Source organism: Amblyomma mixtum, chromosome 2, assembly GCF_055824585.1.
Source record: "Amblyomma mixtum isolate Tamu chromosome 2, ASM5582458v1, whole genome shotgun sequence".
Taxonomy (NCBI): domain Eukaryota; kingdom Metazoa; phylum Arthropoda; class Arachnida; order Ixodida; family Ixodidae; genus Amblyomma; species Amblyomma mixtum.
The window spans coordinates 300,020,773-300,041,676 of NC_143013.1; the positions used below are offsets into that span (position 1 = coordinate 300,020,773).

Here is a 20,904-nt window from a genome sequence, read left to right on the forward strand (position 1 = left end):
ATTTTACAAATAGTCTTGTTTGTTTTTAATTTATGTTTTTTTAAATTGATTTTGAATCGCTCATAGCTAAGACAAATGCGAAGCCTAGCCGATCATGGTCCTCGTGTGAGCTGTGGCTCTGCGGTCCTTGTAATGTAGAGTTGTAGATGTGATCGCCGTACGAAAGGTAAGTTTTCACAGCGGATTTTTTTCTCGTGTGGTTCTCTATGTTTCCAGCAAATGCGTAATGTCATTTTTAAGTACACGATACGATGCACTTCCTTCACGCCGTGGTGTGGAGCAGAGTGTATGGTGTGCAATTACTGTTACCGATCGAGTGCTTCTCATCACTGTGCTTTTTGCAGCACCTAAAAGAGCCCGGCCATGGCTTTCGTACGGGCTTTTACGCGAGCAGCGACTGAACTTGGTTGCGCTGCAAAGAATGCTTGCCTCATCTCTGCGCCAAGAAGTAAGTTTCGCAACGCTGCTATTTGAAGATCTCTACAACTGGTTTAGCTTCGAAGACACATAAGTGCAGGTTCTTTCAGTTAATAATGTGTTAGCCACTCATATTAGACGATGCAACGTATCAGAAGAATTCATCACAGATGGCATGAAAGTCGCCCACAATGAAAACAGTAATGCAAAACAGGCGAATTGAGTTACTACGACGCGCATTGCAACCGGAGCAGAAATTCATATGGTTATCACAGATAAGTAAAAAGCCGTACAATGAAAAATAAAAAAGCAAACAAACACGGAATAAAAGCCATTTCACGTATGGTTTTCTGGGGTACAAGCTGATTGCAATGCTTTTTTTCAATTTGCAGTTTATTTTAATACTAAAGATGCTGGGGGGTAATCCGTTAAAGGATGATTGCACATGGTAGCTGTGCATTCTTTATGGTTTTACCTAGTGTAGCACCAATGTGTTCTGTACAGGAACCTGGGTCTTTCACTACGAGTAGGAGCATACTTGACTCCAAACTGATTTGCTCACAAATGCTTTCAGACAATTATTTTTATGAGTAAATTTGTCATCCTTGAGGCTTTGAGCACAACGATGGCACCAGGCAAGTCAAGACCTCATGCAACATATTTCAGAGAAAAAAAAAACATGAAGTATAAATTGTTCTGTTTTGGCCATCATACTGTGCAGTTTATTGCATACTGTATTATGCTTTGTTCTAAGGCATGTGTTTGGGTAATAGCAAAAATACCTTAGGGAGCATGAGAAACGAGAATCCCCATGACCTTTTACACACTTTGGTTACATGAGAGTTCCAAGTGAGGTTGTCATCAAAGATTAAGCAAGGCATTTCACAGAGGACGCATACTTTGCAGGTTTGCAAGTGCGAGAGAACTTTTAATCGTATGTAAAGTAGTTGGTAACTAAGAGGAACATTTATCTAAGCAAACCAGTTCATTTGTGCTTGCTGTTGCAGCTTGTGTAGCAGAGATCAGTTTTGGATATGGTATCATTGTCCTTAGATATGCATACTAATGCCAGCAATTTATTTAAATCATGAAATGTTGGTTGAACGATATATGTACTGATGTACACAAGTTCATCTTGCGCACGATGTGACGGGGCTAAACCAGGCTTGTCAGGAACGATTCCTAGTGCAACAAGGTAGCTGGTAAACCGATATCAGTGCTACTGATAGTTGAGTCATGCATTAAACACAAGATGATAAGTTTTACTTTTGAAAAAGTAAGGTTTGTCTATCACGTTGACTATGTATCTTTAGTGGATACTTTAATGCCCTTGCTTTTCCTCTGGACGAGTTGTTACAAACTTGTTCTAATTCTATTCTCGGGCACAGACCACTTAGACCTATTAGACCTTTGCTTCACAAGGGAGTCGTTGCTTTGCTTTATCATCAAATAAGAGTGCTACCGTAGCTGATGCTTAAATGCTTTTTTGTGGTCTAATATGTAGTGCAGCTGCCAAGTGAAAGTGCTTCTGGGAAGCTCTGCTTCCTGCTACAGCAAGTGAATGGTTTCTTTTTTCTTTTTTTTTTCAGGAAGCCTAAACCAGCTTGCTCAAAGCAACACCACATGTCTCTCTGTGAGCAGTCGGGTCAAAGTCGCAGCAGAGTGTTCGCCAGCAACTCCATCTGTCAACCGCAGTGTCGTGTATGTCCCACCAGGTGTCAAAAAACCTGTTATCCTACCAATGCTGAGGACACCGTGGGACTACACTCTTCCATCCTTTGTGAAGCCAACAGCTGCCATTGGTGATCGAAAGGTCATAGCCCCATCAAGTGAAACAAACTCTAATGACCGCGTAGAAAAAACAGATCCGCAGCCAACAGGCAGTGTCACCGAAAAGCGTGCTGTGAACATGCTGATCATTCGGCGGAAAAAAATGAAGAAGCACAAGCTTAAGAAGCTGCGCAAAAGAATGTACTTTCTGTGGGCAAAGCGAAGGTTTCGCCGTGAAAAGCTAAAGGAACAAGCTTTCAGGGCAGAGCTTCTGTCTCAGATTCATGAGGCACAGTCTTTTGATGCAGAGAAGTTTGTGACAGGAGTACTGGAGAAGTTGCGCAACAGGCCGAGGCCAGAGACTCCTGAAGAGAGAAGGGAAAAGCTGCTTGAACTGATGCGCAAGCATAGGAGCAATGTTCAGTATGTCAAGCCAAAGTTTGATTGATTGTATTTCGAAGGTGATAAATTTAAGTTGCTCATAGGCCATTTTGGAGGTGTGAGTAGATTTGCCATCAATAAAATGCAATTTACTCCATAGACATTGCACATTCTTTCTTTTTCATGCATTTTCATACAAATTTGACATGGAAGTGACGAAGTGGTCGTCGTAATGAGTGGCATGTATACAGGGTGTTTCACCTAAGACTTTCTGCAATTTTTAAAAATAAGCTATTTGAATTAGATGCGCGCTTTTTCTGGCATAGCATTGTCAGTGGTGTAGTACATCATAATGCAGCTAAGACGTGCTAAGTAGCAGGCTTGTTAACCAATATTTAATAGTTAACTTTTAAACTATTACCGTTGGGCTCCGTAATTATTGAGAGGCGTGTAGCCCACCGTAAGTAATGTCCATATCCGTTTTTAGAATTTCGAGAACGCGATTATCCTCGGCGCTGTGGCCCAACAAATTTTGGCTATCTCGACGAGTTAGGTTCACTGGAGAGGTTGCTTTGCCTGCAAGCTTCTCAAACTGCGTGTATTTTTGCGCGATGTAGGCGAAATTTGTTGGGCCATAGCGCCGAGGATAATCGCGTTCTCGAAATTCTAGAAACTGATATGGACATTACTTACGGTGGGCTACATTTCTCTCAATAATTAAGGAGCCCAACGGTAACAGTTTAAAAGTTAACTATTAAATATTGGTTAACAAGCCTGCTAGTTAGCACGTCTTAGCTGCATTATGATGTACTACACCACTGACAATGCTATGCCAGAAAAAGCGCGCATCTAATTCAAATAGCTTATTTTTAAAAATTGTAGAAAGTCTTGGGTGAAACACCCTGTATATAGTTGCAAGGGTGAACTGGAAAAGACCATCCCGAAGCAAAACTCATCAAAATTGAACAAAACTGTAGAATTCTCACTAGTGTGTATGATGACTACACTACCTCTGCACAGGAGCTGAGGCTGGGGTGCACACTGTATTGAAAACAAAAATTTGTTGTTTTTTTTTGTATAAATGACTTTTGTTCATGGATGGTTTGATTTGGTTTACGGAGTTTAGCGTCCAAAAGCGACTAAGGCTATGGGGACGCCTTAATAGAGGGCTCCGAGTAATTTTGACCATTTGTGGTTCTTTATGGTGCACCGACATTGGTCAGTACATGGGTCAAGCATTTCACCTCTGTCGAAATGCAACCGCCGCAGCCAGGTTAGAGCCTGTGTCTTTGGAATCAGCTGGTGAGCACCACAGCCGCTGAGCCACCACGGCGGCTGTTCATGGTTGGTATCATCCAACATTTTGTAGGTGTCGTTGAAATGAAATGCAGATGTGCCCTGTTGCTGCTTTCACACATGGTAAATCTGACCAGCTGGCACATATGTGGGTGGCACAGGAATGTTCTAACATCATGTAAAGAATATCTTCATATATCTTGAAAACGAGCCGCTGAGGCGGCTTGGTGGTTATAGTGCTCAGCTGCTAATCCAAAAGACTGTTGAATCCCGGCCGTGGCAGTTGCATTTCGATGGAGGCGAAATGCTAGAGGCTCACATACAGTGCGATGTCAGTGTAGAATCCCAGGTGGTCAAAATTATCCGGAGCCCTCCACTACGGCATCCCTCATAGCCTAAGTCGCTTTGGGACACTAAACCAAACCAAAATATATCTTGAAAGCGAAATTCTTGGTTAAAAAAATGATTTGATATGAGCGATCACCAAGTGTCTGCTTCATTTTGATAGAGAAGGCTTGAACAGCCGTGTTAGCTTTCAGATATTTTGCATAGTACAATAAAAGCCCAGCATTTTATGTTGTTCCTCCATGTAGGTATGCAGTTAAACAACTTTGTGTACACTGTGTACCAATAGTGAACCATTGCAGGCCTTGTGTGAGCTATTTATAGCTGTGCTGAAGTTGGTGTTGGTACTGTAGCAGCAGCAGCGAAGATGCTTTGCAAGATGGAAGGCTTAATAATTCTTATGTGCGCAGTGTGCCTGGTAGTGTACACTAAGATTTAAAGAAAGGCAGAGCGCTGTAGACTTTAGTAAATTTGTGAGGCATTGTAATTAGTAGTTGGTATTATTTCACTGTGCCCACTTATTAACTGTTCAACATTGATTAGTAAGTTGTCTTTATTTGTTGCACATATGTTTGGGCCACTGAAGTTATGTTTGTTTGGCAGGTTATCTTTTTGTGCATGCCTTCATTTTTTTAAAGTACTAAATTTAAAGAAATACCAGTGACAGTGTGTGTGAGTGTTCCTTGATTACCAATTGCTCCAGTGCAACAAAATGGATACTTCAGCCACAGACAAGCGCCAGTAGCTGAATGCTGATGGCACACTGTCAGCTTGCAGTTATGGGCTCTTAACACAAGGCCAGCACCAATGCTCAACTGCCCAGGTCGCTGAGAGGGAGCTTGAAGTAGTCTTTTTCATTAGACCTCAGTTGAAACCGCAGTTGATGTGGCACTTTTATTTTTCTTTCTTTTTAAAGCCCTTTTAACATATGTTGATATGGCAGGCTCAGGCACACATGGTACTGTTGTATAGTATTGGTCAAATGTTTTTTAGGGGAATCCCCCAAGGTGGAGTAGATTTGTAATAAGGGAGTAATTACTCATTGACATCCACCCAAGCGCAGCCATACGGCTACAAAGGAAAGCTATACGGCTTTCTCAGAAACTTCGCAGTTAAAGAAAAATTCGTCCTGGTCCGGGACCAGTAGTATATTTTATGGGCTTCTATTTTTTCTTTTTTGCTGGAAAAAGTACAGTAAAGATATCTGGTTGCAAACATTAAAACCAGAGGTCTCGCACAACGCTCTAAATCATTCTTATTAGTGTCCGAGCTTTGAAGGCAGTATCCAGTAAGCTGCTGTACCCCACATGCAGAAGAATTTTCTTGGTTCTGTAGTTCAAGAATGTGCAATTTAAAAAAAAAAAATCCTAGTGTACGTTGACTAGGAGATCCTATGTTGTTATATTAGGTTTTATGCTTGCTCCTGATGACCATCATGATGTCCATATTTCAAGATTACAAGTACGTGATGAGAAGTTAACACAATTAATGATGTGATGCTACTTTACTGCTGCATAGTTGGTATGTCACACTGAGATTGAAATCACTCATTGTGAAAAAATATCATTGTCTCCGTTGTAATAATGTTGGTAAAAATGTCTCGCTTACTTTTTTTTTGACATATTTTAGTTTGGCAGCAAACATAAGATGACAGTTTTGGATAAAGTCTTAAATTTTTTCGCGTAACAACCTTAGTCACTCATTCTATGCCTGTGCAGGTACTGAAAGGCATGAACATACAAGAAAAATGCTTTTTTTGTACTTGTTCTTAAAATGCTGTACTATGACTCTAAGTACTGCTCAACTACCACGCTGGCTCATAATGTTTGAAATAGCACGAGAGTGCATTCCTTAAGCAAGGCACTGCTATGGTACGCTTGCCTGCTGTAGAGAACCACAAAAAAAAGAAAACATTTCAGCATATGATTCTCCTAATTGCTAAAATGTTTTTAAAAGAGTAATGTGTTGCCCTTCTTTATTTGTTACGGTGCAGTCATGATACAACGGCAGAATAAAAGGAACTGAGGACATTGAAAGGAAGAATAGTTTTTATTTGTTTTTGTGGTTTTTACACAGCGAGAAACACGCATGAGAAATCAGTGATAATGATGGCATTGGGGGTAACAGATGAGATCAAGAAAAAGTCATTGCGGCACAAGAAGAACAGCAACTCAAGACAATGTCTACTAGCACTGTGGTATAACGGAAGCGTCCTTCAACTATCACACATTCCTCTGCCCCACAATTTAAGAGAAAGGGGGAGAAAGAAAAAAAAAGAAAATGTTCACAGAACTTACGACGACCTTACTAGCTCCACCTCCGAGCCAGCACTTCTTGCTCTTAACAGCTGTTTAACATGTCTGTCCTTTCCAACGCTATTCTCTTCAACACTCCGACCGCATCACCTTCTTTTGACCGGCATCGATCATGCAGTTTTTCTTCACTCACTATTAAGACGTCTTGGCTAGACTGGTGAAAAACATGAACCAAAAAACAAGAAAATTGCAACTGTTGCAAAAATATTCAGTCGTCAAAAATACCAAGGAACTGGCAGTAAATATATATATTATATATATATTTATATATTATATATATGTAAAAAATCGTTAACACGAGGCTCTTAACAAACTCTACAAGTGACTCCTAGGTAGAAATTACAAAACAGCTATGGACACCACATATTTATCGAGCAGAACGGAGGAAAGGAGACAAGGGAAGGACATGGGGCCAACAGTAGAAAAACGGTTTCGACATGAAAAATAAGAAATCTTCGAATTTTCCCTTCCAAGAGGGCTCAGGTAATAGCCGTGGCAACATCTGCACTGACGGCCCTGTATTGGCGCTGGACAATCCAGCCGTACATGAACAGCACTAAGAAAGAAGAACATAACATGGCGACATCTTGTGCTATCACGATTATTCACATCTCGCGATGAAGGTCTGAGCACAAATATAGTTATATATGTGTATATAGGAGTGGTACTAGAGAGTGACAGAAAGACGGCGAGAGAGAGAGAGAGAGAGAGAGAGAGAAGTGTTTAACTATGCTCGCTTTTCCTTTGGATGTGCTTTCAGGCTTTCCTTGTCTTTCCTGGTTCAGCTGTCACCGATTAGACTGATGTGTCAGCTTGAATGCTGCTTCCCCAATCAGCTTGACGTAATCCATTACCTCTCCACTGAGAGCCTGCACATTTCTGCAGCTATGAGATTCATTACTCATTGAGATTCCAGAAGACTAGTCAACAATACAGGCTGCGTGTTGTACTGGCCAAACCACTGCTGCAATACTTCCAAAAGCATTCCTTTCTTTTCTTTTTACTTATTGACATGCATACAATACTTCCAAAAGCATTCTTTTCTTTTTACTTGTTGACATGTGTAGTGTACTAAAATTTTGCACAGAAGAAACCCAGAAAATACTTCCAGCATTGTTCTTGAAGCTCTTGTATGAAGTTATGGCTGTAGCATGGAAATTAAAGAACAAGCTTGCTCTTTTCGGTGTGCACTTCAAAAAGGCAGGCAAGTAGAAATCCTGGCATGAGCAAATAAGAATTTCAATGTTGGAAGGTAGTTGGAATAAAAAGCTGTCAGTTCTGATGTTTATGATGCTTTTCACATGCATTTCTAAAACAAACATTGCAGTCACTGTAATGACTGTGTCCCCAGCCACCTCCCCAAGTGAACACATCTCTCTGCTCTGCCACAAATATATACAGACTATAATATCAATATGGGAATGTAGTTAATCAAACCTAATGCTACATTCCTTGCTTACAAAAGGCATTCTAGCCAGGATGTTGTTTGAAGGTTTGCCTTTAGTGTACCACCTTCTTTTTTGCAAATGCAGAAGTTACGCCTCAAGCATGGTTATTTTTATTTTGTATGCAAGGGCGTACACAAAGAAATGTATGCTACTGAAGTTCTGCCAGGCTCGTCAGCGAGTTGCATTATTAGTGTTCTGTGGATTTAGACACAAAGGCATATGGCGCCTTTAATTTGAAAGATGCATATGACAATAGCTAGCCTTGTGCAAAGGTTGACACAATGAGGCATCGCTTGAGTTGGGCTTGTTCCGGAACTGGACAAGGTGAATTATAAGTTCGCATTAAATCTACGCCTCCGAATTTGTAGCTTAATGCAGAAGACATGGCGCACTCGCAAGCAGACCCAAAAATTTTTTCTCTCTCTCCCTCTGCAAAGCAAGAGTGACAGCAACGACTATTCTGGGTTCCTCCACATCTAACGGCGCTCACAGACGCCCATCACACTTGGACTTGGGGGTGGTATTTGTACTGGTATACTTCACTTGAAGTAGAGACGGTGAGAGAAGAAACTAGAGAGTAGTTATAGTTAGGTAGCGCTTACAAGTGAAAGCTTTAAGAAAAAGACAGCACACTACCATGTCTCGTATGTTGCTCATTTTTCGTAACCTTTCCTCAGTACATTAGGACTGCACTGCTGGGGGTACAGCGTAACTACATGAAGTGTATGTACACACAGCGAACTCTGCTCACAAGGCGCACGCCAATGTTGCGCGACTGCCTCAAGACAACATGACCAGAATAACACAGGTGCGCACACAGACGCTGGAGTGGGTGGGGGTACATATGACAAGCAGCCTGGGATGTGGACAGTTTCTGGCATCGAGGACACTCAAAAAGAATCACCAACACCTGTGCGTATGTCACACACCCTTCTTCATTGGCATTCAACACTTGGGAGACTTATGCTTTTTATTCACTACTACTGCCAATGCCTCTTCTCACACCTGCTGGCCTGTTTTGCTGTGTGAATCCCTGTGCTGCCTTGTACTGCTCCTAAGAAGTTTGCATTCACGCGAGTGAAAGAAATCGTGCCGACTCTTCTACGGATCTAGCAGGTCCCTTGGATAGATTACTAACCATATGTGCTCTGAGAAGCTTGCTTACCAATATATAACATAAACGAGCTAACTGCAATAGTCGGAAGGAAATCTCTGCACCTCCAGTTGCCATCTTGTGTGTCATGTACATGGAAGGGTCACTTATCTGCATGTGCGAGTGCCAGTCTCCTAAAAGAATGGTGCTAGCCCCAAGAGTGCAGACACTGAACATCTGCTCACACCGAGGGGTACATGAGCTATGCAGGACTATTCAGAAGTAATACAAAAGCTGAAACGAGTTTGACCAAGCTCCCAGAACATCACCACTTTAGCCTTAACATCATGCCTCACAACATTAGACAAAATACTAGTGATGTTCCTTGTTAACTGTAGATTTGGCAATAGGGGACGTGGAGTATACCAAGGCATTTTTCTCAGGTCGTGCTTCACAGAAGTACATGCAGGGCCTGAAAAATGCTACCACTTGCCAACAACAACACCTGGCACACTTTTATTCAATGCGGCAGCATAAGATGTGACCACTCCAGTACTGTGCTCCACCAAGTAAGCACAGCGGCACAGATGTCTTTTGCTGCTTGCTCAGACTCATGCAACATGACAGCATGCTTCAATTTTCATCCAAATTACTGTGTGAAGGGTAGATGTGTGCTATATAGTTATCAGAGCGTAATGCGGTAGCTTTGTGTATATTCTCAAAACAGAAATAAAATGGGACAGCTTGCACCACAGTCTGACGGTGCACTATCTGGCTTCTCCCACTTCGACTTAACTGTGGGCAGACTCACTCATGTTATTTATGCTTTGGGAATACAAATGGCGCTATACCGCACTACATGAGAGCAGCAAGCACCTATTTTGGACAAATGAAGCCGTGAGCTGCTGTGCTTACCGGTGGTCACAACATGTAGTGGCACCCAGTTCTGACCACCTGCAAGAGCATTTTCCCAAAGCAGGTTTCGTAGGGTTGCAAAGCCATGCTTACAACATCTGTCTTCAGCAAGAGCCCGCCCAGCAAACCAACCAGGTAGCCTATATGCAAAGCAAAATCCACTGACGCCTGCCAACAGCACGCTTTTTAAGAAGCAACAATCCCTGCGCAACCCTCAGTCTGGCTTACTATGTAGTTTGTACCTATGGCACGGACATGTGACAACAGGAGAGAACAGACAAGGCGCATTGTGGGAGTGTACATCACTGCACAGCGAAAAACAAAAACAGCGGGCAACAAAGGTGCACATCATGACACTCCCTCAAATGTGTCAATATCGCAGGTGCCTGTGACGTACCAATGTGGTGAAGCATGTCAGAAGGGTGTCTTACTAACCACTTCCCTTTCCTTGGTTATAAAGAACCTAGAAGGAAATTTCTGACTAGAACATTCAATTTCTTACTTCTCTCCAACAATTACAGAGTGCCTTTTGCACTGGGAATCCAGGTTCAGCTCATGAACCAGCAAAACTATTTCTATGAACATATCAAATAAAGAATAAGGAAAAAGTGTTGTGTGCGCAGAAGCAAATTTAGCGAACCCCATCTTCAATGCGGTAAAAGATAAAGGAACTGCAACCTATACTGCATCGAACATGCACGGTACCCAGAACATTGATTTCCGAAGAAATGAAATGGCCTCCTTTTGACAATTTTCATGGTTAAATTTTTCTTAGTATGCAGTACCTATGGGCAATCACTCTACTGTTGTTAGTTTAATAACTGCTTGTTTTCTCTTATGACTACACTGTTAGGAATTGTTTGTCACAAGCCAAGTGTTCTGCACACACACACAGCACTGCATTTCTGTGGCACACAAAAATAATTTTTCAATTCAGCAGCTAAAGTGGTTCATAACATACAGTCAAGCAAGCGTTGCCGACAACAGGAATATATGTGTATATATAATATATATATATAGTATCAGCGATGTGACAGAGCAACAACAAAGAAACTCAGGGACATCCGCTGCAGGGCTTGCATCCCGCCTTGGTTTACATAGCAGTTATCATACTGTGAGTGCAAAATATGGAGTGATTGACACTTCCGCAAAAAACATAAAAATAAGAACCTGTGTCAAGAAGGCAACACTGAGCTTTGTATCTTTTTTTTTTTACAGACAACATTCAAAAAGTCACAATGAAGATAAATTATATTGATGAACAAACACGAACAGTTGTCACAAACAATGCTCTTCATTTCTCTCCACCATTTTTTTTTTCTCGTGTCCTGTGAAGATGAAAGGCGCAGAGAAAAGATTTGTGTCTAATGGAGGAAGGAGGCTTCCGTGGTTTTACAAACATTTGTACCATACTGCATTTTTGTGTATGTATGTATGTGTGTGTGTGTATGTATGTCATCAATACACAGAAGCAAGCTATAAGCTTGGGAACCGATGAGTAAAGGATGAAAACAAGTGGAACTTCGGAAACACAATGTGAGAAGAGAAAAAAAAAGTCGGTGCAAGTAGTGGTAAGTGAAATTAATTTTCCTCAATGCTAAAAAATTCTGCAGCAAGGCCAAGAAAGCCAAGTCACATGCTCATCTGGGCTTTTGTGCAGCAACGTCGCATGGATGAAGCAGTACTGCTGCATAAAGCACAGGAATTGAATGCTCTGTACGGGGGTTCTCTCTGGGCATGGAAACAAGTTCACATAAAACATTTCTCAATAAAATGGCGAGAAATGAAAAACATAAAGTGTGTAAGAAAACCCAACCAGCAGGGCTTGAATTACACACCTACCCAAAAAGTAATTGAGGACATAGCTAAAACTGCTGTAAAACAGAAAATCCCGCAGCAGCAGAGTGACTGCTGTGCACTACGTCGTCTCTCCTCCATCAGACATTGCTTTCCCTCTCACGCACTTGTTGCTTGAGCTCACACTGCTGAAATGAGAAGAGAAGTAGTGGGTTGTTATGACCAATGTACTAGCTGCTGGCAAGAGAAAGATTCTGGAACTTGTTACCCTCTCACATGAAACACTATCGCAATGTTTCAAAGACAAGGGAAACCTCTGCACAGCTGTTACTGAGCACAGGCTCAAATTCTCAATTAAAACAGTGCTAAGAATTAGCGTCTGCAGCAGTTTTTTACTATTAAAAAAGAACAACTACCCATCAAGTAACTTAAGCCAAAGGGGCTGGAACAAGTCTAGAATAGAACTGGGCAGAGGTACTATCGAGGACAAAGGTCTCCATGACCCGCAACTGTGCCAATGTTTCACTGATTTCACTGTCACACATTAGAGATCCCAAGAGCAATTTTCATCACCGCAAGTGTGGTCTGTGACCACCAACTGATAACGAAGCTATACGCGTTGCTTGCTGGTCGCGTGTTCTGGGGACTTCTGTCCCTGATAGTACATCTGCAATGCAAGAGAGAGAGCACATGCTTTTAATAAATGAATTGTATCTTGTGATACAAAAAGATTAGCACTATCTTTGCCTAACATGTCATGGACACATGGCATCATTATGATCATTTTGAGAACTTCACGAAACGGTGTATTATGTATAGTAATAACTTGCCATCTCTGCACCGCTATTTTCAGAAGGAATATCATATCCAAAGCATTTTCATGTCTCCCAGTGCCCATCTTCCCAGCTTTTACAATCACCTAAGTGCGTGTCCTGCATTAGTGATTCACAGCTGCACTTGTTTTGTCTAGTCTCCCTTTTGTCTGTGTTTGCTGCGTTGTTGTGAATCATGAATATGTGCCAACAGCCCAGCTCTCTTCTTTCGTGTCCTGCACTCAGCTTAGTTATGACAGCTACAAACAGGTGGCTCCACAGACACTTCAGCATCATTTGCTGAGGAGCACGGCATGAGCGCTTCACCTAGATGTGCTCTCAAGTGATGGCTAAGCAGGAAAGATGAACTTCAGAGGACGTGAGAACAGCAAACATTTCACAGTCAAACTAATGGCCAACAGTGAGCAGTAAGCAAGCTATGCAGTGCATATTTTACTAAGCTGACCGTGCATTAATTTGACAGCTATTCCTGAACCTAATATTTGCCTGCCTTCACAGTACAGCTGAAATGAGGAAGTTTGTTCAGCTACTATTAGGGTGTACTTTTACTAAAACAATAATACACAGAGAAACAAAACAAAAACGTCTTGTAGACGTCACTGTGCATTAACGTTTTGCAAAGAATGAAGCAGTTCTGCATAAGAGGATGGCCTTTCAGGCTGCGCTCAAAATCGACATGCTTAGCTTTCACCAGCAATGAGTTCCAGCTGGCTTTAGCTGAATGGCCTCACCTTTCAAGCCTCCTTGAAGCTAGAAGGCAGTTCCTGGGATTTTGTGGGCAGCCGGGGCGGCGCCGGTACGACCACTGCTGGCCTCTCTCTTTCGGCAGCTAAGGCACGCTCTCTCTGCAATCTGCAAGGGCAGCAGCGGAAGCAATATGACGGGTGCAGTGCCTTAAAATTTCCCCCGAGCAGCACAATCTAAACTGCATGTTACAGCACCTTCAGCGTTTGAATACCTTGCACCAGTGTGGGTGAAAGGCATACATAACGATGTTAACTAGGTGCAGCTACGTTTGACCAAGTACACAAAGTGACCTTTGTTTTCCTTCAATACAACTTTATTTTTCTGAAGTAGCTGTAAGAATCACATGACTGGGGTCGCACTATTCAGGTACAGCCTGACTAAGCCCTCTTCTTGAATTCGTATTATTGAAATGCTTGAAAAATAAATTTTGACAACACGAGCCAAGTTACTCCCCACACTCAGCTCACTGTGCAGCATTGCTGTCACAAGGACTCTGAATTGCCCATCGCTAGAGTTGCCCATTCCATTCACACAGCGGGATATAGTCACGGATGCGAAGTGCACTGTGATGACCTTCCTCAATCTGAAGTATGTGAGGGGCAGCTGCAACTATGTTGCTCTTGCTCTCTCAGAATTTTGTTTACCCCTTTCCTGTGTTTCTTCTCAGCAAGCAGACAGGAGCTTGACAGCCCCTTGTTACGATGTGAGAGTCAATATTACCTAACGACATCACTCCAAAGCATACGCCTGCTACATAGAGTCTGTTTCCTCGGTGCACCAGTTGTGTTTAATGGTGGAGAATCACGTCTAAATTCTTCTTCTTAGGTACTGCAAACAGCCACTTGCATTTCTCAATTGCAAAATAATCAATCTGGCTGATGCCTTGAAATAACAGTGCTCTGACAGAGTGAATCATTTTGCTACAGCTTAATTTGCCTCTATAAGCTTTCCACTATATAAGTTGCAGCAAACGGTTGGCACTGTCCAATGTGTTCTGGCCATAATGTATTTTTGCACCATGTATGTTCTAAGCAAAAGAATGTACCGACATACATGCACAACATTCATAAAGGAGTTACAAGCTAGGTACATACATTTATATATACGCAGCTCCATAAAAGAACTTAAATGTTTGAGATACGAAACAGAAAAAAAAAAAAATGTATGCGACGCACAAAAAAAAGAACAGGAAGTGGTGCAAGTGGACAGAAAAAATGGAATGGCACAGACAGGAGTGAACAAACCACTCACCACTTTCCCATGTAAAAACTCCCACATGCTGCTTTTTGTGCAAAAGTTTGAGGAAAAGAGAGGCTGTCAGCATACTAAGTGAGCATAGAGACAGAATGCAGGAAACAGCAATTGAAAAAGGCTCACAAGCACAGTGGTTGCACTACAAACCTTAAACTAGACACATGAAACAGTGCACGAATGTCATCAAGCAAAATGTGAATGATTCCGTGAAACCACTTACATTTGCGTGAATCTATATTAATTCTGCACACTATGTCACCTTACTTGTAGCATCACTGCTTTGTTCATGACTAGGCTGATATCCCAGTTATATGTAAAGCCAAAACATTGCACTGCAGCCCCCCTCCACTCCCCCCAATTGCAGTTAGCAATAATCGATCTGCAAATTACTAGACAGAAAAAAGTGAATCATCAAGACGTTGCAACTAACTTCTCCTAAAAAAAATTGGTATGTTCCACATGGAAGCAAGAATAAATGTAATCAACTAACACAGTGAGCTCCATTTCTCTATCCTTGGTACAGTCTTTGTCAGAAGTTTGAAGCTCACTGGCAAGCGGCAGTGCTGCTATCAACAGTGCGCGCCAGTGCCGAAACTGTGCATGGTTTAGGGGTTGTGTCCTCCTCGCTCTCATGTGACCCCACTGTTGTTAAGAGCACAAGAGGGAGAAGGAAACGCCTTCTTGCCCAGCGCAATCTAGGTACTTCTGAGTGCCACCGATCATGTCAATGCTGTTTGGTAGCATTCCTGCTCTGGCCACGGAAACAGTGGGCTACAAACTTTTGACAAAGACTGATCATCAGAGAAGACAGCCAGCATATGGGGCTGATGACAACTAGAAGTATGCAAGCCTGGTGCCAGCATCTCAGCTAGGAGACTTGTCCATGTAAAGGCAGCTGCTGTCATCTTTGGCAGAGTTTATATGCTTCTGAGGATAGGGAGCTAAAGAGACTCGTGCACCCAGGAGGTATAGGGAAAGGCAGAAGAAAGAGTAGCAGAAGTGAAAGAGGTTTCACCCAAAAGGATTGTTGTAGGTGAAACAGTGAGGTGCCCAGTGCTCTTATTCTCCATCAGGATTGGGTGCACTCTTTTTCTAGTCCTTCTCATGGCAGCACATACTGTAGCGCCTACCGAGACTTCTACATGCTATCCTAGAGATACGGTATTGAGCAGGTGCTGTGCCTGTCTGGTCTTTTATGTTTCTGTTTCCAGCACATCTGTTTTTTTCATGTGGTGATTGCTCGATACCATGGATCCTAACTAACCGGCCCAAACAACCATGCTACCCTAGAGAACATTGTTTCCAAGTGGCTGAACATGTCTTGTAAAGATCAAGCACAATGTGTTATCTCGAACTTGTTTAGGTTGCTTAGGGGCCCAGAAACACTTTTTTGAACATGGTTGCTAAACCATCCCACTTGTTGATCACTTGCCGATAAACACCTGAGGTTGAGGTTGTTACTGGCTTAGCATCCGAGCCTAACAGAGCTGCTCTGTGTACAGTGCAAGGCCTACAATCTTCATCTCGAAACTCTCGAAACTCTGCTTTGGTGTCACTTCCACTGCTACCACGTCATGGCAGCTGTTGGCTGTATGGATTTGTTAGCATCATAAGCAGCAGGTGCCAATGAGAGTGGAGCAGCAGGGAAAGAAGGCTGGACATTGTACACCTAGGCCAGCATTCACTGAATTATGCACGTAAGTAAAAAATGTCTACACAAAGCATAGACATTGGGCGGAACATTCCGAGTGCTTCAGTATATGCCAGTGACAACTTTTGACTGCTGAAAACACCAATAATACAAATTACCTTTAAAATATTTGTTGGTGGCTGATAGAAGGGTGGGTCCTTCATACTGAACATTTTTCTACAATTTTGATAAAATTTGTTTAAGGGATCTTTAAAGTTACATACAGAGCTCATTTTCGTCCAGCACATCTCGTGCCTAGAGTGAGAGATATGTCATCCTTGTCTTCCCAATTCTCTTGCTACAGCCTGTAAGGCTTCTTTTTGTCTTTTGGTTTCATATTTCATAAGTCCATTTCCCTCTTCACTTGTCCTTTTTCTTTACATTTTCTCTGCCTACGCTTTTCTGTGCGCTTTCAAGTCTTCTTTCTCCCAAGGTAGGTAGGCCGTCCTCCTTCATGGACTAGCTTTCAGACTCTCCCCTTTTGTTTTTCCTTTTCCCTCATGCTTTATCTTCTGCAGTTTTGCAATGCCGATAATAAGCACTAGGCAACTTACTTTCTTCCTGGTCTCCGTCCTTCACATTTTTTAAGCAAGCCCACAGTAACTTTAACAACACTCTTTTCTATTCTCCTGTCCTACTCAAGATGGCAGGAGTCGGAATGCACCTTACTCAGGCAAAGCTAGAAGACACCTAACTTAAGCAAAGCAGAGCCTTTGTAAACCTTGCCAATGATGACCATACTTGCCTTGACAAAGATGAGTCCACTAGTTTTAATGCTGACACCAGAATAATTCCTTACTTTGTTTCCTCATTCTGGTTATTTGCATATAGCTTGCGCCTCAGAGGATGGAAGGCATATATGCTCCTCAGAATAGACTCACTTGTTTTTCGACTGTCTCATGAACTGCTGAATCTTCCTAGCGGCCTGGTGCTGACGCCGCTGGGAATACGTTCGTCTGTAACAAGAAGAGGGTAACCAGGAATATAAAATACCGCTCTCTTAAGGTCTTAGAAGCTTCAAAGCAAGACATATTTGTGCAGAACCTTTCAGTGCTGTTTCTACAGAGTCACTGCTTTTGTAAGTTCTTCATATCTTACACTCATACGTGAATTTTAATCCCTGCAAATGAAGAAAGTAAGGAAGGAGACACCCTTGGCTTGTGGTCACTCTTGAATGCGCCTTCAAGCAGTGTATCTATGTGAACGCATATAAGTAGAGTCGCAATAAACTCACAGAGTACAATAAATTGTTTGCCTGTTTTGTTACCATGAGTTTCTGTGTAGTTCTGTTTACACAGTTCATGCCAACGCTGATGTTGGTGTGTACAATAGAGACCATAATATGGAGCATGCTTCGGCAATCAAACTCCTCTCATGCCTTATCTACAGGAAATCAGGATGCTCTTCATACATGTCCTAGCAAGTGCCACTGGTATGCTTGCGGGTAAACTCAAGAAACCTTCATATACTCTGTAAGGAGTGTGTGAGAAAATTTCAAACATGAAACGTGCTCTATTATTTTGGCTGCAACTGTACATGCATACTTTTACACTGTTGCAATAGTTTTCTTCCTGTTTAAAAGTAACTTCTCCAGTGTTCTTTGTGCTAGGGCTGCCACTGTCTTTAGTGGGCTAGGGACTCCTCAAGCCATCATAGAGTGGTCCTGCCCTTGTCCAATTACCCTTTATTGAAAATGAAATTCTTGAAGTGGAATGTTCAGTACTGGTCCATGTAGGCTGTCTGAATCTGCAAAATAACTGACGGCATGAAATGTCACTGCAGCATATTCTTTCTGAATGCTCTTACATTCGTTAACGAAAAGTGGCCATAAACAATCATGCATCCAGTTATTACTTAACATGGACTATAGAGTTAAATTCATTTCAGTGCACTTAAGTATGTTGTTAAACAAGATGTTTGGTATCTCCTATTAACCAGAACTTGCAGCATGACTAAAGTTGATGCATTCACAATTGTTTTGAAGACATGATACGAATCAAGGAAAGCATGCTCAGATTGCTCACAATTATACAAGCCTAAACCTTTCCAGCTTGAAAGAAACCTTGGGTGGTATTGGGTAGCAGCTTTGGCAAAGCCATCAGCAATTTGTGTTGGCTCCCTAAAAATCTGGCATAATTAATGAGTGAGTTGAAGAATTGGTGCAGTAATGTACAAAGTAATTCCCGCTTTTTCCAGGTGAAGTTTTTTTTTTTTTTGACAATTTGTGCAGCCATTCTCAGCAGAATGTCGTTTTCTTTTTAGACAACTGAAAAATTTTAGAATCTTGAATCTGGCCTATGGATGCAGTGAAACACAAAGCACACCAAAGCACATACAAAGCACACGGAATGCAAACCACGGGGCATTAGCATTCTGCACAAGTGTACTGCCCCCCCCCTATTCTCTTATTCCCATAACAGATAGGGCCACAATATTAAAAAAAATTTCCATAATATATTAAGGTTTAGAATAGAGTCACACTGTAACACTGTAAGTTTTAGAATAGGGTGACCCTGTAAGTTTTAGAATAGGGTGACCCTGTAAGTTTTAGAATAGGGTGACCCTGTAAATTTTAGAATAGGGTGACCCTATTGGCTAGGAGAACAGGGAATAGTAGACACCAGTGCGCATGCGCGGAACGCTAACCCAAGGGGCTTTAAAGTTCTGCGCATTAGCACTGCTGCTCATACTCCCCAATCTCCCTAACTGATAGCATTACCGTATTCTAAAGCTTCCTGGCATCTGCAACCTGGTGTATTTTAATGACACGCTGAAGTGGTTTACAAAGTGTTCTGGGTTAGACGTGCCGAAGTATGTGGCCGATGAAAGCAAGTGTTGAATACAGCGTGGACTGAAGGGAAGCGATGCTGCACTTGAGCAGTGCAAGGGTGACACATATGAAATGATGAACCTGAAAGCCGAGGTGGTGGGAGTTCCCTCCCGGCTCGAGAGGGAAGATGGCCGTCGGTCATCGGAGTAGCCTCTGTGGAAGAAGCCCTGCCCAGGGCTGCCTGTGGCTGCCTCCCCTTCTGGACTCTTCTTGAACCTTTTGTGCTGCTCGCACCAGCCGTGGAAGCTCTCAACTGCTGCCTTGGTCATCTGCTTGTAGTACATGTACTGTGAAAAGAATTGGTGAGAAGAAGTGAGTCAAGTGTTGTGTAGTGCTGTGTACTGTACAGCCGTCCACACATCTCACTCAAACACAGCACTAGAACAGTGCGCTCGGGACCACACTTGAGTCTTTTATGAGTGGCCTAGGGCTTGAAACCAGACCTCGTGGTGCATGCATATTCACATGTACTGTCTTTAATTCCTTACATCTTTCAGTGTTAAATTGGGCCCACCAAGAAACATCCTGACAGAGCATGCTGCTTGAGCGCTCTAGGCAGGTATGTGAACAATTGCATAAATGGGTTCTTTCTTTGTATGTGGAGCCTAATTATTCTGGTGCTTAAAAAAGGTCTTCTTATAGTGTCTACTTGGTGAAATGTGAGTTGATACAAAGCATTAAAAAACCAGAAAGCAAGATCAAGCCTAATCTTACATGAAAGCTGAATAGTTAGGCAGGAGTTCACCACGCAACTTGGCTCAATTCACCAGCGGGGTTTTATAAATAAAGTTATAGTAGTAATTATAAAGGTACTAGTAGAATATTGGCAATAACAGAACTAGCCCCAACAAATGATTCCATTTCTACCAGCAGGGCTCTAGAACATTAATCGCACTGGAATCATCCCACAAAACTTAGGCCTAGGTTTCACCTATGTTTTAAGAGAACGTTGCTGAAGCCAATATGGCAGAAGGTTAGGGCACAGCTATCACCAAAACCACTAAGTTCATTCACTACTTCAGCTATCAGAACGGGGGACCTACAATTCAGTAAAGGAACTGACAAATTAATTTTTGCAACCCTATTTTTTTTTTTTCGTCACAACAAGAATCTTGGAGTCTAAAACACGATGCTTCCGAATAGTCATGCTAAAAAAAGCCGTGAGACTTTTTTATCACGAATATTTTCATCTGTGTGCACAATTTTTTTTTTATTACTCTGGTGTTTATGACACTAATAGGTGAGTGTGATAGTGATTGCATTCCAGGAAAACTGAGAAACAGAAGGCAAATACCAGCAGCAAAAAAGTAATCTTTCGTTGAAAATTATGATGTACGCTAGGCACATGTACTGAGGTATATGTATACTGCCTGCACATGCTTTTTCTATGTATGTCTACATCTATACGTAATGAAGAATGCACAGATGCAAAATGCCCTGTCATGAGAGCTGCATGGTACTAACTGCTGATTTACATCAATGCAAAGGCAGTTCCACTTTTCAACAAAAATGTTCTTTACGATAAAAGATGCACTTTAAGGAGTGCAACTGTTAATGAAATGAAACTCAGCGTTAAAAACAAACACAATGTATTTCCCAGCAGCCAAGTTACATATGCAATCACAGGGTGAGAACGCATTGCTAGAACTAAATTTCTATTTCTTTGCTTTTGTTGTGTTTTACAAGACCTTATTTATTTATTTATTTATTTATTTATTTATTTATTTATTTATTTCCTCAAAGGTCTCGGTTGAGACATTACATGAGGGAGTG

At 42.0% G+C, this 20,904-nt stretch overlaps 2 protein-coding genes across 12 annotated transcripts in view; one reads left to right on the forward strand and one right to left on the reverse strand.

Annotated features, from left to right (window-relative positions):
- The first annotated feature begins 7 nt into the window (after positions 1–7).
- Positions 8–2,727, forward strand: LOC149364657 (uncharacterized). Its single transcript, XM_089574630.1, has 3 exons — positions 8–166; positions 345–448; positions 2,007–2,727. Exons 2-3 carry the CDS (start codon positions 364–366, stop codon positions 2,633–2,635), a joined length of 714 nt encoding a protein of 237 aa, XP_089430756.1. The 5' UTR covers positions 8–166; positions 345–363; the 3' UTR covers positions 2,636–2,727.
- Positions 2,728–6,239: 3,512 nt separating this feature from the next.
- The window catches only part of Camta (Calmodulin-binding transcription activator), a 469,187-nt gene continuing 454,522 nt past the window's right edge, over positions 6,240–20,904 (reverse strand). For 5 of the 11 annotated variants that reach the window (XM_089574641.1, XM_089574634.1, XM_089574643.1 and 2 more), the window contains 5 exons: positions 19,213–19,418; positions 17,183–17,257; positions 14,609–14,639; positions 13,342–13,462; positions 6,240–11,965 (listed from right to left, as the gene is read on the reverse strand). In XM_089574641.1, the coding sequence (XP_089430767.1) occupies positions 13,361–13,462; positions 14,609–14,639; positions 17,183–17,257; positions 19,213–19,418 (414 nt within the window). In that variant the 3' untranslated portion in view covers positions 6,240–11,965; positions 13,342–13,360. Of the gene's footprint in view, positions 11,966–11,989; positions 12,445–13,341; positions 13,463–14,608; positions 14,640–17,182; positions 17,258–19,212; positions 19,419–20,904 lie in introns of those variants that run through there. The other 6 variants (XM_089574637.1, XM_089574635.1, XM_089574636.1 and 3 more) reach the window with 6 other exon arrangements.

Excerpts from the sequence above, each read along its gene's own strand:
- LOC149364657 (XM_089574630.1), top strand. The coding sequence starts at position 364 with ATGGCTTTCGTACGGGCTTTTACGCGAGCAGCGACTGAACTTGGTTGC. Across the intron at positions 449-2,006 it reads CCTCATCTCTGCGCCAAGAA|GAAGCCTAAACCAGCTTGCT; the intron begins GTAAGTTTCGCA and ends TTTTTTTTTCAG.